This window comes from Geotrypetes seraphini, chromosome 3, assembly GCF_902459505.1.
Source record: "Geotrypetes seraphini chromosome 3, aGeoSer1.1, whole genome shotgun sequence".
Taxonomy (NCBI): domain Eukaryota; kingdom Metazoa; phylum Chordata; class Amphibia; order Gymnophiona; family Dermophiidae; genus Geotrypetes; species Geotrypetes seraphini.
In genome coordinates, this window is record NC_047086.1 from 223,802,656 (window position 1) to 223,820,315 (window position 17,660).

General features: G+C 43.3%; 1 protein-coding gene across 4 annotated transcripts in view; it reads right to left on the minus strand.

Moving 5' to 3' along the window:
• The window catches only part of LOC117357102 (serine/threonine-protein kinase receptor R3-like), a 141,286-nt gene that overhangs the window by 11,946 nt on the left and 111,680 nt on the right, over window positions 1-17,660 (minus strand). For all 4 annotated transcript variants that reach the window (XM_033937357.1, XM_033937358.1, XM_033937356.1 and 1 more), the window contains one exon: window positions 1,526-1,656. In XM_033937357.1, coding sequence (XP_033793248.1) covers window positions 1,526-1,656 — 131 coding nt within the window. The remainder of the gene's footprint in view (window positions 1-1,525; window positions 1,657-17,660) is intronic.

A 17,660-nucleotide genomic window follows, 5' to 3' on the forward strand; every position in this document is an offset into this window, starting at 1 on the left:
CACCGTATTACTTTTAAAATTTTACTCTTAGTATTTAAAACCCTTTCCACTAATGAACCTCAATTTATTAATAAATTACTTATCCCTTATAGTGAATCGCGTTCTCTCCGGTCCACTAATCAAAGGTTCATAATAGTCCCCTCTTTGAAAGTTATCGGAACTTGGCGACATGATATGTTTTTAGTGATGGCTCTGCAACTTTGGAACACCTTATCCTAGCATATAAGAGATGAAAATGATCTGAGTCATTTTAAAAGTAACTTAAAGGGTTTCCTTTTTAAAGATGCTTTTAATTTTTAGATTATGTTCAAATTTTATATTAGTTTCCTTCTAGGTTTCTACTTTTCCCTCCCTAATGTTCTTTTCATCTATGGTTCTCCACTGTACTCTAAAGCATTGAATTGTAGTTCTGTCCCTTCTTACCTTGTGTTTTGATTAGTCTGTAAGTCTGTTGGTCTAACCCATCATTTTAAAATTTTAAATGGTATGTCTAAATATATGTTTATATTTTCTTATTAATGCTGTATCTCGCTTAGTAAATCTAAATAAGTGATTCATCAAATTAAAATAAACTTGAACTTGAACTTGAACTTGTTTAGAGTTTTTAAAGTTGATCAAGGGACCAAAAATTCCCGAGCATATAAAAGGATGTCTTGAGGCGCCTATATCACTTAAAAACTATTCAGTAGTTCTGATAAATGAACCTGTGAAGTGGTGTTTGTGTTTGGAACTTACTCAAGGTTATTTTTCTCATCTCTTTTGAGCTTCCTGATATCCTGGAAACAAGGCCTAAGCAGAGTTTGGGCGTGGCATCTAACCAGGCTGAAGGAAACCAAAGATCCACTGAATACAAGCAGTCAGCCATTACCTGTACTTACCTATTGTTCTGTGTTTGTTTCAAGTGCTGTATTATATGATTCTTGTGCACTGCATATTTTCTGTTTTACCTTTTTGCCCTGTTTTTGGATTGTGTTTTTACTGAAAACTTGTTTATTTTGCAAAGACTGCATAATAAAAGTCTACTTTTGTTTTCAACAATTAAAACCTTGCCTTTGTGACTTCTGTGAGCTTTTCTGGGTGGTCTATAAAGGTGCTTTGGCAAACCTTATTAGCCAGCACTGCCTGTAGGGCCTTCTCCCTGTTGAGAGGCAGGCCTAGTATTCAGTGCCGCTTGGTGGTGGATTACCGCATTGCTCTTGGTGGCCCAGCTGGGCGACACCATTAACTGCTTGTTAATGCCAACGATTGATTGTTATCACCTATTTGTCTAATTAGTTTATGTATAGATCTGGCATCCATGCCCGAAATTGCACATCCAACTTTGGGCGACCTATACAGAATCTGGCAGTCTATGTTTCTTTATAGAACAGTCTACTGCCAGGTGGCTAGTTACAGACTTACTACATAACTATCTCTAATGCCATTCAAATGGGTTGAATTCTTTTTAAAAACAAGCTGACATAACTAGACACATCTACTGTACCTTCCGAGAAAGTACATGATCGTATAGCTATGCAATACTCACTGTGTCAGAATGCCAATTGTTAGGAATTCTTGGCCTCTGTTGATCAATGCAAACAACCTTCTTCATGTCTTCAAAGCTTGGATCACTTGGAACAACATCATAAAAAGGAGGTTTGTACTCTTCTACCATCCCTGCAGAAAATAACGTTGGATGATATTATTGTACAGGAAACCCCAGCATCTACAACCCCTGCTAGGTTTATTCCCGGCTTTGACAAAAGAAAACTTTGGGCATAATACTCAGTTTGAGGCAGAAATGCATGGAAATAAACAGAAAGGCTTACACAGATGAGATATGCCCCATTCAGTTACAGGTTTATTTATTTTATGCTTGATGTTCTGCTTGTACTGTACATTTAGTTGGGGGAAAAAAGGTTCATAGAAAACAGTCTTGAATATCACACTATTTGGGCCCTCTACTGATCTGTGAGAGCCTATAGTGCCCAATTGAGTGCCCAATTGAGAGCCTATAGGGCCAAATATATAAAAGCTGAGTTCCTAAAATTATGCTCTAGTAGGGATGGTGGAGGCAAAACCTGTGTCTGAATTCAAGAAAGCTTAGAACAGGCATATAGGATCTCTAAGGGACAGGAAGAAAGAGTACAGTAGATGGTATGGATAGGCTATCTGGTCTTTATTATTTTTATCTTTATTTGTTTTTCTATACCCTTCTCCCAGGAGAGCTCAGAATGGTGTACATTAATTTGTTCAGGTAATCAAGTAATTTTCCCTGTCTGTCCCAGTGGGCTCACAATCTATCTAATGTACCTGAGGCACTGGGGACCAAGTGACTTGCCCATGGTCAGAAGGAGCAGCATGGGCCCGAACCCAAAACTTCAGGGTGCTGAGGCTGCATCCATAACCCCTATCTGCCTTCATTTTTTTATGTTTACTAAAGAGCATTAAGATTTTGCACTTAACATGTGTTAACAACCATAATTAACCTGTGTTAAATGCAACAGTTCTGTGGTAGCTGTTGTGGGTACGTATATCCAGCATTCTGTCTGCAGTTTCTACAAGGACATGTTCTCTAATACACCTGTTATCCAGGCTCTATGAACGTGGATATCCATAATGCCACCCACTGAAATGACATTAAGTGAAGCCTTATTAACTTCATATTTGCCATTTAGAACCTACTGCCCATCACATGATGAGTGTAATTTGCAGACCACACCCAATCTCCACCCATACTTTGTGCAGTCCCTGCCCCATCCCATGCTAAACAGATTGCTGTTATGACATGTTTTAGCTGTTGGCGTATGGTAGCACTGCCAGATAGTGCATGTTAAAACCCACGCTAACTGCTTACCACTCTTCAGGAAACATGACCCTGTTAAGTTTCTAAATTTGTGCTGTATTTTTAGCCAGAATAAACTGTGGCATAAGTTAGAATGTTCCTTAAAGTCCAGTACTATCTCATATAGGCGTTTATCATCTGGACTCTATATTGTTAACATCATGCTCATCAAGTTAGAAATAAGATAGAAATAAAGGAATTCCTTTCACATGTACCATGAGCTTCAGAAACCAAACCTGGATACGGACCTAAACCTTGGCAAATCCACAAATGGCACATAGATCAGTAACCACTCCTTCCACCTTGCTTCTAATTCATCATCACTCGTTTTATTCCAGTCTATTCTATTCTGTGATTTATATGTTGCCTTATTTCAGTTAACATTCAAGGTAGATTATAATGTAAGAGATCTTCAACAGATGAAGAGACAATACAATTTAGTCAATCTATAATCAACAAAACAAAATCTTAAGATCCTACATCTTCTAATGTTGAGAATAAATACATTTTTAGAGCTTTTCTGGAAGGAAATAAGAAATAATTTGTCTAATCTGTATGGAAATAATGTTCTATATCCCTCCCCCCCCCCCTTTTATAAAACCGTAGCATGGTTTTTAATGCCAGCCATGGCGGTAATAGCTCCACCGCTCATAGAATTCCTATGAGCTTCAGAGGTGTTACCACCGCGGCTGGCGCTAAAAACCGTGCTACGGTTTTGTAAAAGGGGGTAGGGCGTATTTTAGCTGCTTGATATTGAAAAGAGTGTATAACATTGATTTCAAGCAAATGTTCATGACAGAAGGGTAACCTAATTTCAAATTGTTAAGCGGCAAAGATTCAAATGGTTAATAGACACATTTAATAAGCATGAAAGTTCAGTGGGAATCATACTTTAGAGAAATCTGTATACAAATGTTCCTGAAATGGACTTTATTGAGAATTTCAAAGTTCCAAAAGTACAATTAAGCAATCCACATAAAAGCCTAAAAGACCTAGTCCGCTGAAAGCGTAGGCCCCAACACGGTCCGCGTTTCGACAAGATAGTCTTCTTCAGGGGTCCTATAAATAGTAGGGTTACATTGGAATGATATGTAAACAATTTTAAACAGTCTCTGTGATGGTGAATCTAAGGATGCTAGTGGCATCATGCACAAAAGTGATATAGTGCAAAAAATAAATAAATGATAGAAAAGAGACTGGTGGAGTAGTGAGACTAAAATGAGTTAGTGAAAGAATGTGACAAATGTGAAGAAAGTGATAAATGAGAATGAAGCTGATGAATTAAATGGCATAGACAAAAAGATGGCGAATGACTCCAAACAAGTCTCAACGTGTATCAGTGGTAAAAATATCATAATCATTATTATTTAAAGGACCCCTGAAGAAGACAATCTTGTTGAAACGCGGACCATATTGGGTCCTAAGCTTTCAGCGGACTAGGTCCTTTAGTTTTTTATGTGGATTACTTTATTTTTATGTGGATTGCTTAATTGCACCTTTGAAACTTTGAAATTCTCAATAAAGTCCATTTCAGGAACATCGTCACTTCACAGTGTTTCTTTGGTTTCTCTTGGACTCTTTTCTCTGTGGATTCCCTAGGGTCAGTGGCGTACCTAGGTTATGTGGCACCCGGGGCCCATCATTTTTTGACACCCTCCCCCCCCATGTAAAAAAAATATTTTTTGTGATAACCATGAAACGGAATAAATGGTCATAATAGAAACAGGCAGTGAAAATTTTCTTGTATTGAACCTCATATATGTAACCATTATTCCAAATATAACATAACATAAATTATGTCTGAATTGTCATGACATCAGAAGTACATATGGAGTAGTTGCAGGTGATGCTTGGGACAGTTCTGATTGTGTTAGTTTGGTTTTATATGTTTTTTGAATAGAAGGATTTTTATTTCTTTTTTGAAGGTTTTGTAGTCTGTGGTTGAGGTCAATAGGTTGTAGAGTTGGGGGTCGAGTGTTAGGAGGTTGTCGAACAGTTTGTTGTTTTTTTTTTTACGATTTTGGTTGGAGGGTGTTTGAATGGTGCGTGAGTTCTCCTGTGTCTGGTTGAGGTGGATTTAATTATTTAGCTGAAGAAATTAGTTACCCCCCATCATTCCACACACATTAATTCTCTTCCATTTTTGTTCCCATTATAAAAAACACTGATAAGTTCCCAGAAAAAAATTCATTCAAATAAGAAGTGAAAACAAAGGCCCCTACAGATGAGAACATAACATAAGAATAGCCTAACTGGGTCAGACCAATGGTCCATCATGCCCAGTAGCCCATTCTCATGGTAACCAATCCAGGTCACTAGTACCTGGTCAAAACCCAAAGAGTAGCAACATTCCATGCTACCGATCCAGGGCAAGCAGACACTTCCCCCATGTCTTAATAACAGACTATGGACTTTACCTCCAGGAATTTGTCCAAACCTTTCTTAAAACCAGCAACGCTATCTGCTTTTACCATAACTTCTGGCCACTTCATTTTTAAGCTTAGATCTTTCCTTCCAAACAGAGACCTTGCTAGATGTCAAATACAGAAAGAACAAGGTAACTTCACAAGGACTTAGCTGTGCAGGAAATGTGAATCTCCTCATACACCCACCATATAGTGCAAAAATGTGCAAAGGTCTGGTTTTTTCTTTCGATCACTACATAGCCTAATGCCACACAAGCAGCGCTGTTACAAACATATTCTGAAGGTCAATGCTAAGATTAACAAAGTTTCCTTCCTTGGACTACAAGGAGATACTGACAAACCACTGGAAGAGATCCCAAAACAACTACCCAGGCACAACACCCAAAGACCCACTCAGTGTGTGAACCAGTTGAGTGGAGTGGACTAACTGGGGGGTGGAAATGGGCCCAGAGTTTGCTCAGCAGAATTTCCCAGACCACCTCTTCCTCTCAACACATTGACACGCTGCCACCACCCCCACCACCATTAGGAACACCTCACCGGGTAGGCCAGCAATGCTTATAAACTTTATAAAACACATTATTATATTTTCTTATAAAGCACATATTTTAACTGAACTCTCTGACATCCTCAGCCTTGCCATTCACAAAAATAGAAGGAAGAAAAGTTCCCGTTTCCTGCTGTCTCATGTCCCCGGCCTATACAATATTTTTCTTCTGCAGACCCTTCAAAAGTCTGACCAAATCCTCGTTTCACTTGCATTATAAAGTACTGAGGATGCCATCTCTCCCCAATCCCAGGTCCTAAAGTCTAAGACAATAGTGCAAACTAGTAATGCCTGATTCAAGAAAAAAAATTTCAATTCGATTCAGCCTACTGAATTGGTTTTTTGATTCAATTTTCCTGCCCAATTGGGTATGTTTTTTGTTTGTTTTTTTAAAACATCCTGGTGGGTTTATTTTATAGCTTTTTCACCCCCCTTTGGCTTCTCTTAACCACACTGGCGCTGTGGTGTAAATAAAATAAAGAAACAAAAAGGACTTTTCCTCTCTCTGTTAAATCCTAGCTCACGTTTGCGGTCTAACACCAGCTCTGGCAGGATACACATTTCAAATCTGACATATTGTAATCACAAAACAGAAAATAAAATTAGTTTTTCTACCTTTTGTTGTCTGGTTATTTTTCAAATCTTGTTGGTCCAAGGCTCTGGTTGTCTTCTGATAACTTGCTTGCCAGGGTCTCCTTCTTCCTTCTTTCTGCATGCATGCCATCTCTGTCCTCCCCGTTTCCCTTCCCTTCCCAGGAGGTCTGGCATCTTTCCTTTTTCATCTCCCTCCACAGATCCATCTTTTCTTAACTACCCTTTCATCCAGCATCTCTCCCTCCTTCCCCACCACCCCAGGATCCACTATCTCTCCCTTTCTTTTCTCAACTACCCTCCTATCCAGTATCTCTATCCCCCCCTCCACACCATACCTTGTGTCCAACTTCTCTCCCTTTCTGTTCCTTCCCTCCCTAAAAACCATGGTCCATCATCTCTCTCCCTCTCCTCTATTTTCAGACTCATTATTTCTTCCCACCCAAAGTCCGGCAAAGTCCCCCCCTTCCCTCTGTGTACTTCTACACCAGGGCCCCCGTCCCTGAAGACCTTCCCCCCCTTAAAGGTCTGCATCCCACCCCTGAAGGCCTGTCTGCCTGTCATCCCCCTTGAAGGCCTGTCCCCCCCCTTGAAGGCCTGCCTGCCTGTCCCCCCTTTGAAGGCCTGCCTGCCTGTTCCCCCTGGCCTGCCTACCTGTCCCCCCCTTGAAGGCCCGCCTGCCTGTCCCCCTGGCCTGCCTGTCCCCCCCCTTGAAGGCCTGCCTGCCCGCCCCACCCTGAAGGCCTGATGCCCTGACCCACCCAGAAGGACCGCTCGCCCCCCTGGCCTGCCCGCACCACCTACGGTAGAGAAGCAGCCCGCAGCAGGCGCGATGCCAGCGATCCCTGCGCTGCTTCGGCGCTGCTTCCTCCGCCGCAGTCCTGCCCCTCCTCTGACATCAGAGGAGGGGCGGGACTGCGGCGGAGGAAGCAGCGTCGAAGCAGCGCAGGGATCGCTGGCATCGCGATCCCGCTGCAGGCTGCTTCTCCACCGCAAACGGTGGGGGGGGGCGGGGGAAAAATCCGGACGTCGGGGGTGGGGGCAACTGGACGCCAAGGCCGGGAGCACCCCTTCAGGGCTTGCACCCGGGGCGGACCCCCCCGCCCCCCCCTTGGTACGCCACTGCCTAGGGTCATTTTTTTTTGGTTTTGGAATGAATGCCGCCACCATCTTTGCTGAACATTACAGGCAAGGGTGGTGATGACAGCTGAGAAGGGTATTTATTTATTTATATACCACCTATCAAAGTTATCTAAGTGGTTTACAATCAGGTATTCAAGCATTTCCCCTTGCCCAGGGTCACAAGGAGCAGCATGGGCTTGAACCCACAACTTCAGGGGGCTGAGGCTGTTGCTCTAACCACTACACCACTACTTCCACCTGTATGCGTTTAGCTCATTTCTTGATAGTGAATAAGTTAATATGGAAGTAATGAAAAGTATAGTGATATTTATGTTTATGTTTTTCAGGGGTTTCCTTGAAAAAACTGTAGCGAAACATAGATTCTATGTCAGAAAATCTGCCCCTGAAGTTAGCTTTTTTAAAGATGAGTATTACTCTTTAATATTTATGAGCTCTAATTTGGATAAAGTTACACAAGATGTAATTTAATAACTATTTTTAAAAAAATATCTTTATTCATTTTAAAGCCAAAAATAAGTGCAACATATTTTACAGACATTTTACACTTTAACAACACTTAGGACCTGTTTTACTAAGCCGCGCTAGTGGCTGCAGCGCGGTAACGGCCCCAAAGCCCACAGAGATTTAAAGGACTTCAGGGCTGTTGCTGCGCGGCTTTGTAAAACAGGCCCTTAAATTCTATCAAATTATATTTATGACAAATACATATATCATCCTCCCCCTTTATACATATTCAACAATTGCACTGTAATTAAAAGTAACTCCCCACCCTCCCTGGACGTGTATGATCAAAGAGCAAAATCAACTTATTGGGATAAAAATTAATTGAATAATTTGAAGACTGATGAAGAGGCTGGTGTTTGAGTCTGTTTGAAAAAGTTATTTCTCAAACAGCGGCACTGCTGAGGTCCTGAATATGCATGAGTGAGATTTGCCTATAAAGTAGGTAGAAGGCGTGCAATTTGCATATTCATTAGGGATATCTTGAAAACCCGACTGCCTGGGGGGGTCCCCCAGAATAGGTTTAAGAACCACTGATTTAAAATTTATTAGCAAGAAACAATTCACTTTAAGTGATATAAATCTTGAACTTTATTTATGCTGTTCATTTGATCCACTTTAGGTTGTCTAGGTAAGAGTTGGGATATGAGAAAATAAACTCCTACCATTTACCCCATGTCAGAGGGGCTCATTTGTAAACCATTCTGTGATGTGAGAAATGCTACATCTTCCTCAGTCTCCCAAATGTGAAAGTCAGACTTCTTATACAGCTGCGTCCCACAGGCCTTTTCCTGGAAAACAGACAGGACGTTGCATGGCTGTTTTCCAGTTCCCCCTCTGCTGCTCCTTGTATTCTAATCAGTGTTGAACAAACAAGGGACTGATTGAGTCTAAGGGCTCCTTTAATCACAAAGGGGCGCTGACACCAGATTGCAGTGTTTATAATTTACGACTTCATTGTCTGAGCAAAACTAAAAACCAGTTGAAAAGCTGCTCACTCATAGTCCTGATTAGTGATTATTTCTGCAGACCGAGCCAAATCGGAGCTGGAAACAGCTAGTTTAGATACTGCTACTGCATGAAGCAGTTTTTCTCACTTTCATCCTAAATGATTTTGCATTTAGGCATATAAGGAATTGGGAATAAATGAATTTTTAAGCTTCTAGGGTCCAAATGCAAAACAGGGGTTCACCTGATTCCACCTATGATAAAACAGAGAAAAATTAAATCTTCCTGCCAAACACAATACTTAGAAGAACCCAGACTCAGAAGTAACCTGAGGAACTACGTCTTCACAAAAGGATGGTGAATTTCAGGAACGGCCTCCCAGAGGACAAGAAAGCCTGGGACAAGTACATAGGATCTCTAAGGGAGTGAAAAGGAGAGTAGATGGCATGGATGGGCCTATGGCCCTTTTCTGTTTTCATTTTTCTTTGTGTTCATATCTACTAAACTCAACCATTCCAGGTGCCATTTAAACAGAAATGGAGTGGAGGAATAGCCTAATGGTTAAACAGTGGGCTGAGAACCAAGGTGAGCTCAGTTCAAATCCCACTGCAATCCCTTGTGATCTTGGGCCAAGTCACTTATCCCTCCATTGCCTCAGGTACAAACCTAGATTGTGAGCTCTCCAGGGATACATAAATTACTACCATACCTGAATGCATACTGTTTCAAAGGCTTGTGGGCTTTATGTAAGAAAATAAATCAAACACATATTCCTGGGGGATCAGGGCCGTAAAGAGCTGGACGGCAACGTAATATCAACTATTTATTTCCAGCACTAGAAATATAGAAACATGACAGCCGATAAAGGCCAAATGGCCCATTCAGTCTGCCCATCCGCAGTAACCATTATCTCTTCCTCTCTCTAAGGCATGGGTGTCAAATGTCGGTCCTCGAGGCCCGCAATCCAGTCGGGTTTTCAGGATTTCCTCAATGAATATGCAGGAGATTTATTAGCATACAATGAAAGCTGTGCTTGCAAATAGGGAGAACGAGAGGGCACTCTCTAAAGTTGAAAGGGGATAGATTCCATACAAACGTAAGGAAATTCTTCTTCAACCAGAGAGTGGTAGAAAACTGGAACGCTCTTCCGGAGTCTGTTATAGGGGAAAACACCCTCCAGGTTTCAAGACAAAGTTGGACAAGTTCATGCTAAACTGGTGAGACTGGACTCATTTGGAGCACTGGTCTTGACTTTGGGGCTGCTGCGTGAGCGGACTGCTGGGCAGGATAGACCATTGGTCTGACCCAGCAGCGGCAATTCTTATGCTCTTATAGATCTCGTGCATATTCATTGGGGAAATCCTGAAAACCTGACTGGATTATGGCCCTCGAGGACTGACATTTGACACCCCTGCTCTAAGAGATCCCACGTGCCTATCCCAGGCTTTCTTGAATTCAGACATAGTCTGTTTCCAACACCTCTTCCAGTAGATTGTTCCATGCATCTACCATCCTTTCTGTAAAAAGTATTTCCTTAGATTACTCCTGAGCCTATCACCTCTTAACTTCATCCTATGCCCTCTCATTCCAGAGCTTCCATTCAAATGAAAGAGACTCGACTCATAGAAACATAGAGTATGAAGGCAGAAAAGGGCCGACGGCCCAACAAGTCTGCCCACCCAAGAACCCTCCCTCCCTCGATAATCCATCTATTAAGCATTCCTCTGGAGCGACCCCACCTGTCTGTCCCATCGTCCCTTGAAGTCGAGCATGTTGCTAGCCTTGACTACCTGACGTGGAAGACCATTCCATCGATCAATTACCCTTTCGGTGAAGAAGTATTTCCTGGTGTCCCTATGAAATCTTCCCCCTCTGAGTTTTAGCGGATGCCCTCTTGTCATGGTGGGATCGGTAAGAAAAAAGATTTCTTCCTCCACTTCAATGCGGCCCGTGATGTATTTGAATGTTTCTATCATGTCCCCCCCTTTCTCTGCGCTCTTCGAGAGAATATAAGCGCAGCCTGCTCAGACGTTCTTCCTATGGGAGATCTTTAAGTCCTGAGACCATCCTAGTGGCCATTCACTGAATCAACTCCATTCTCTTCACATCTTTTTGATAATGTGGCCTCCAAAACTGAACACAGTACTCCATGTGAGGTGTCACCATGGATCTGTATAACAGCAGTATGACTTCAGGCTTTCGGCTGAAGAAGCTCCTTCTGATGCAACGCAGCATTTGTCTAGCCTTTGTTGAAGCTTTCTCCACCCGATTGGCAGCTTTCATATCTTCCCGGATGATTACTCCCAAGTGCTGTTCTGCTACAGTTCTTGTTAGGTTTTCACCATTCAGGGTGTATGTTCTGCATGGATTTCCGCTACCAAGGTGCATCACTTTACATTTTTTGGCATTAAAATTCAGTTGCCAAGTTCTGGACCATTGTTCCAGTAAAAACAGGTCGGGCATAGTGTCAGACATAGTTGCGCTGTCAGGTTCTGCTGCGCTGCCCACAACATTGCATAGTTTAGCGTCATCGGCAAATAATGTAATTTTGCCACGAAGTCCCTGAGGCAGATCCCTTACAAAGATATTAAATAGTATCGGGCCCAAGACCGAGCCCTGCGGTATCCACTGGTCACTTCCGATGTTTTTGAGGGAATACCATTTACTATCACCCTTTGAAGTCTGCCGCTAAGCCAGTATTCTACCCATGAAGTCAGTGTTTCTCCTAGGCCCAATGCATTCATCTTGTTCAATAGCCTACGGTATGGGCCTACGGTATGTTCAATAGCCTTACTGAAGTCCAAATACACGATGTCCAGGGACTCTCCCCCAACCAGTTTTTTTGTTACCCAGTCAAAGAAGTTTATCAGATTGGATTGACAAGACCTTCTCTTCGTAAAGCCATGCTGGTGTGGATCCCTTAATCTTTTGTCATTCAGAATCACGTCCAATCTGTTTTTTGTCAATGTTTCCAGGAGTTTACACACTATTGATGTGAGACTCACCGGTCTGTAATTTTCAGCCTCTGCCCTGCAACCCTTTTTGTGGAGCGGAATAACGTTGGCAGTTTTCCAGTCCAAGGGGACTTTTCCCTTGCATAGGGAAAGACTGAAAAGCTCAGCTAACGGTTCTGCCAGGACATCTCTCAATTCCCGAAGTACTCTGGGGTGTAGATTATCCGGGCCCATAGCTTTGTTTACTTTTAGCTTTGATAGCTCGTGGTAGACATTGCTTGCAGTAAATTCAAGGTTCCGGAATGGGTCCTCCGAGCACCCCTTTGTCTGTAGCTGAGGTCCGGATCCTGGCGCTTTGCAGGTGAAGACCGAGCAGAAGTAGTTATTGAGTAGTTCTGCTTTGTCTGCGTCCGAGTCTACGAAGTTACCGTCAGGTTTCTTCAGGCACACAATACCGCTTGTGTTTTTTTTCCTGTTGCTAACGTACTTAAAAAAGGATTTATCCCCTTTTTTAACCTGTCTTGCTATACTTTCTTTCATCCAGAGTTTGGCCTCCCTGACTGCCGTTTTAACATTTTTAGCTTTCGTCAGATAGTTTTCTTTAGCTTCCGGTTGTTGTGATTGTTTGTATGTTACAAATGCTTTTTTCTTTTGCTTTACTAGTTCTGAGATTTCCACAGAGAACCACTGTGATTTAATTTTTCTGCACTGTTTGCTCACGGTTTTTATGTATATGTTGGTTGCTTCTTGCAGGGTTGATTTCAGAGCCAACCATAGTACCTCCACACTGTCCATCGCACTTTGGTTTTGCAGCTCTTTGTAGACATAGTCTCCCATGCACTGAAAGTTAGCTCCTTTAAAGTTTAGGACCTTAGTCGATATATTTGACTTAGTGATTCATTTCTTCAGGTGGAACCACACCGTGTTGTGGTCACTGGAAGCCAAAGCTTCTCCCACCGATACCTCTGTGACACTGTCCCCGTTGGTGATTAGCAGGTCCAGGATCGCCTGATCCCTGGTGGGTTCTAATACCATCTTTTTGAGGCGTGCTCCTCGTATGGAGGTTAGTAGCCTCTTGCTGCCGCTGGTTGTAGTGGAAAGTTTGTTCCAGTCTACATCGGGCATATTGAAGTCTCCCAACAGCACTGTGTCTCCTCGCAGTGTGATGGTCTCAATGTCTTCAATTAGTTCTTTGTCTGCATCGTCCTTTTGTCTTGGTGGCCTGTACACAACGCCAAGATACAGGCTTTTGTTATTGCCCCTGGCAAGGTTCACCCAGAGAGATTCTCCCGTATACTTGCTGTCTGTGATTTTAGTAACTTTGATGGCCTCTCTAATGTATAGAGCTACTCCACCTCCTGATTTACCTTCTCTGTCGTGACGGAGTAAGTTATATCCTGGTATGACCATATCCCATCTGTGGGACTCTGAGAACCATGTTTCTGATATCGCCACCACATCAAGGTCGGCGTTTCTCATTTCTGTTTCCAGTTCCAAAATTTTATTGTCCAAGTTTCGGGCATTAGCATACATGGCTGTCCATTCTTTCTGTTTGCATGAAGTGTTCTCTGTCCGAGATAGTTTGTCCCCCTCTATCCTGCCTCTGTCCCCTTCGGTATTCACGTAATTACTTATCTTAGACTCTAAGATGGAGTTTCCGTCTCTCCCTCTGTCTCCTTCTTTATTGACGCGATTACTTCCGGCTCTCCCTCTGTCTCCTTCTTTATTGACGCGATTACTTACCTCAGATTCCAAGATGGAGTCTCTGTCTCTCGCACTTTCTCCCTCAGTATTGACGCGTGATGTTTTGTCCCCCTCGATCATGCCTTTGTTTCCTTTGGTATTGCCTCTGTCCCCTTCAGTATTCGCGCGATTACTTACCTCAGGCTCCAAGATGGAGTTACTTACCCTACTAGTGTGAGAGTGGGTCCCCTCCCCCTGCTCACCTAGTTTAAAGCCTTCCGGAGCAGGCGAGCCCGGCGTAGTCCCAGGACATTCTTCCCTCTTCTGGTTAGGTGTAGCCCGTCTGGTCCCTGCAGTCCCTGAAGTGCCTCTCCGTGATCCAGGAAGCCAAAGTTCATTTCTTTGCACCATTCGTTTGTCCTCTGGATCCATTCTTCTCTAGCTCTCCCCTTGTCTCTTACTGGTAGGATGGAGGAGAAAACCACCTGCGCTTCCATCTGCTTCAGCTTCTCACCTAGGGCTCTAAAGTCTTCCGGTATCTTCTCCGATGAGTTCCTGGCGGTGTCGTTTGTCCCAACGTGGATGAGGAGCATCGGGTTTGATTATTTTTCCTACGCAGGTAGTCACATCCCGGATTCTGGCTCCTGGTAGACAGCAGACCTCTCTTGATTGCAGGTCTGGTCTGCATACCGGTCCCTCAGTACCCCGTAGCAGAGAGTCCCCAATGACAACCACTCTGCACTTCTTGGGGGGCGTGCTGATTCGTTGCTTCTTGAGTTGGGGGTCGGTTGCTGGGTTTCAAGAGTACACTCCTGGATGTCCTCCTGAATATCCTCCTGAGTTCCGCTGGCGGGTCTTTCTTGTAGGAGCTGAAATCTGTTGCTCAGGGTGATTTGCGGTGTCGTTTTGAGGTTGCTGTGCTTGCATGAAGATAACGAGGACTGCCTTCTCTATCTGCTTGCAGAGGTGACTAGTTGCCAGGTGTCATCATCTCGAGTCTCCTCTTATACCCCAGTCGTTATTTCAAGTGCTGCAAGTCTGGTCAGTTCGGGTGTCTCGTGAACTTGCTCGGAGACTTGAGACAGTTCTTGGAGGACTTCATCGATGAATGCTTCACTCTCCCTGATACTTCTTAGCCGCCGCACTGCTTCCCTCAGACTCGTCAGTTCTTGCAGGATGTCTCCGTTAGGCTGTTGCTGGGTGTCCTCTTCTGTCTGCACAGAGACAGAAGTCTTCAGCTGGGGTTCAGCTTCGGTCTGCACAGAGACCTCCGTCATCCATCGGGGGGGGGGGGGTCCTCTTCAGTCTGCACGGAGACTGTGGTCTTCAACTAGATCTCTTCGGTAGGTGCATTTACATCACGTTGGTATTTAAATGTCTCTATCAAATATCCCCTCTCCCGCCTTTCTTCCAAAGTATACATACTGAGATCTTTAAGTCTGTCCCCATACGCCTTATGACGAAAACCATGCACTATTTTAGTAGTCTTCCTTTGGACCGACTCCATCCTTTTTATATCTTTTTGAAGGTGCGACCTCCAGAATTGTACACAATATTCTAAATGAGGTCTCACCAGTGTCTTACACAAGAGCATCAATACTGCCTTTTTCCTACTGCCAATACTTCTCCCTATGCAACCTAGCATCCTTCTAGCTTTCGCCATCACCTTTTTAATCTGTTTGACCACCTTAAGATCACATACAGTCACACCCAAGTACCCAAGTAAGTTCTTCACCCCCTAAATTGTACCGTTCCCTCAGGTTTATGCAGCCTAAATGCATGACCTTGCATTTCTTAGCATTAAAATTTAGCTGCCATTGGGATGTAGGAGGAGGCCAGCATTCTTAGTAGACTGGTCACACAGCCATCCCAGCATTGCAGTGAACTTCACATAAAAAGGCCCAGGTACACATCTCTCCATAAGTCCTTTATAGTATATGGTGAACCCTCTAAAACCTACCCAAAACCTACTGTACCCAACTGTCCTACACAACAAAAACCTTTATGTCTGCAGGTATCATAGAAGTGGTATCACCTATATGTAGATATAGTAGGTTTTGGGTGGGTTTTGAAGAGCTCATATGTTCCACCACAAGCATATTAGTTAGAGTAGGATATAGGCCTGTTTCCCCAAGTCTATGGTCCACTGCATAGGCCACCAGGCTATTCCAGGAACCTGCTGCTGCTCTAATAGGACTGGCCATAACATTTAAAGCTGTCATACAGGTTGGTAGGTACTGTTTCTTTCACATCTGGGGGGGGGGGGGGGTTCAGAGAGTGTGCGGGGGAGTCATGCTTTAATTCCCCCCTGTGGTCATATGGTCAGTTTGGGTACTTTTTTGCCATTTATTCATTACTGAAACAGGTCTTGCCTCAAGCATCTAAATTTTGTCTTGGACATTTTCTACAATGGTCCATTATTGCAGAAAAATGTTTAAATCTTAAGCCCACCCTAGTTCTACTCAGACCTTGCCTCCAACACACTCCTTTGAGATTTATATGCACTGCAGACAAACAGCATAGAAAACTGTCTACAAAATGGGTTTTGAAAATAACTATTTGGATGTTTTAGTAAGAAAAATGTCCATCTACCTCTTTATGCCACTTTTTGAACACTTTTCTGTTTTGAAAATGAGCCCCATAGTAACATATGTAACTTTGTAAGTCTATGGGGTTCATCAAAACTTTTAAATGTCCAAAAACCAGCATAAGTCAGTACTTGCGACATCCTAATAGCAGGGATGTCCACTTGCCAATAATCAAAACCAACTTTCTGGACATGCAGCAGCACTTCTAAGCTGTTATGCGCCCAGAGATCAAAGGGGTGCATTGGGGGCAGGAATCATGCGGGCTTCAACCTGGATGTACTGCAGCCATAATCAAAGCTTTCCTAGAGGGAACTTAGACACCAGCAGTTAGACCTGTTTGAGTTGTGTCTAAGTTCCACAAAGGTGCTCAAACTGACAAGAAGACCACTGGAGGATTTAAGGCATTACCCCTCCTTACTCCCCAATCAGGGCCTTTGGCCCCTCCCACTGCATCCCAAGATGCAATGGGAGGGGGAAGCCCCGTCATTTGCAGCACGTGGCCGTGTAGGCAGGAAGGAATGGGCTTTCCTCCTGCCTTTTTTTCATTTGAAGGTATGGGAGGTTTGAGGATGTGAGGGGGCCAAAGAATGTTGGGGGGATGTGGAGGGGGACACGGTTATGTCAGGGATGTCGAGGAAGGTCCGGGGATGTCGGAGAGGGGTGTAGGGCTCCGCAAATCAGCTGATCCTAGCAGGGGGAACCCCCATCAGCTGAGCTGCCAATAATCCCCAAAACTGTCTTAGCTGATAGGGATTCCTCTGCTGCGATCAGCCAAGGTAGTTAATAATAATAATAATAATAATAACAGTTTATATACCGCAGGACCGTGAAGTTCTATGCGGTTTACAAAGATTAAAAGAAGATACAAATAGATTAAACTTAACAGGGTGGAAGCTAGTGATTAACAGCTCAAGGGATCAGTTATTGAGGAGAAGGGTTGTACGGGTCAGCTGCCTAGATATTTCAGGAACAGATATGTTTTTAGGCATTTCCTGAATTCCCCATAGTTGGTGGGTACGTTTATAAAATTTGCATTTGTACATTTTTTATGTGGACATTTTTATTTTTGAAAATGGTCAAAAAAGGTAGACGTCATAAGGACCAAAACTTATATCTAGCTCATTGTCAAAAATAAAAGATAGATGTTTGGCAGCTTTGAAAATGAACATTTTTCCTACTGGGTTTGTGGACGTCTTGCACAAAATATCCAACCTCAGACTTAGGCACACTTTCGATTATACCCATCCATGTGCTTTGAAAATGAGCCTACAAGGTTACTAAACAAATCTATCTACCGTATTTTTCGCTCCTTAAGACGTACCTGACCGTAAGACGCACCCTATATTTAGAGGAGGAAAACAAGAAAAAAAACATTCTGAACCAAATTCTCCCTGCCAGGCTCTGCACCCAACTCCACACTCCTTACCAGGCTCTGCACTCTGTTCCCCCTCCCTG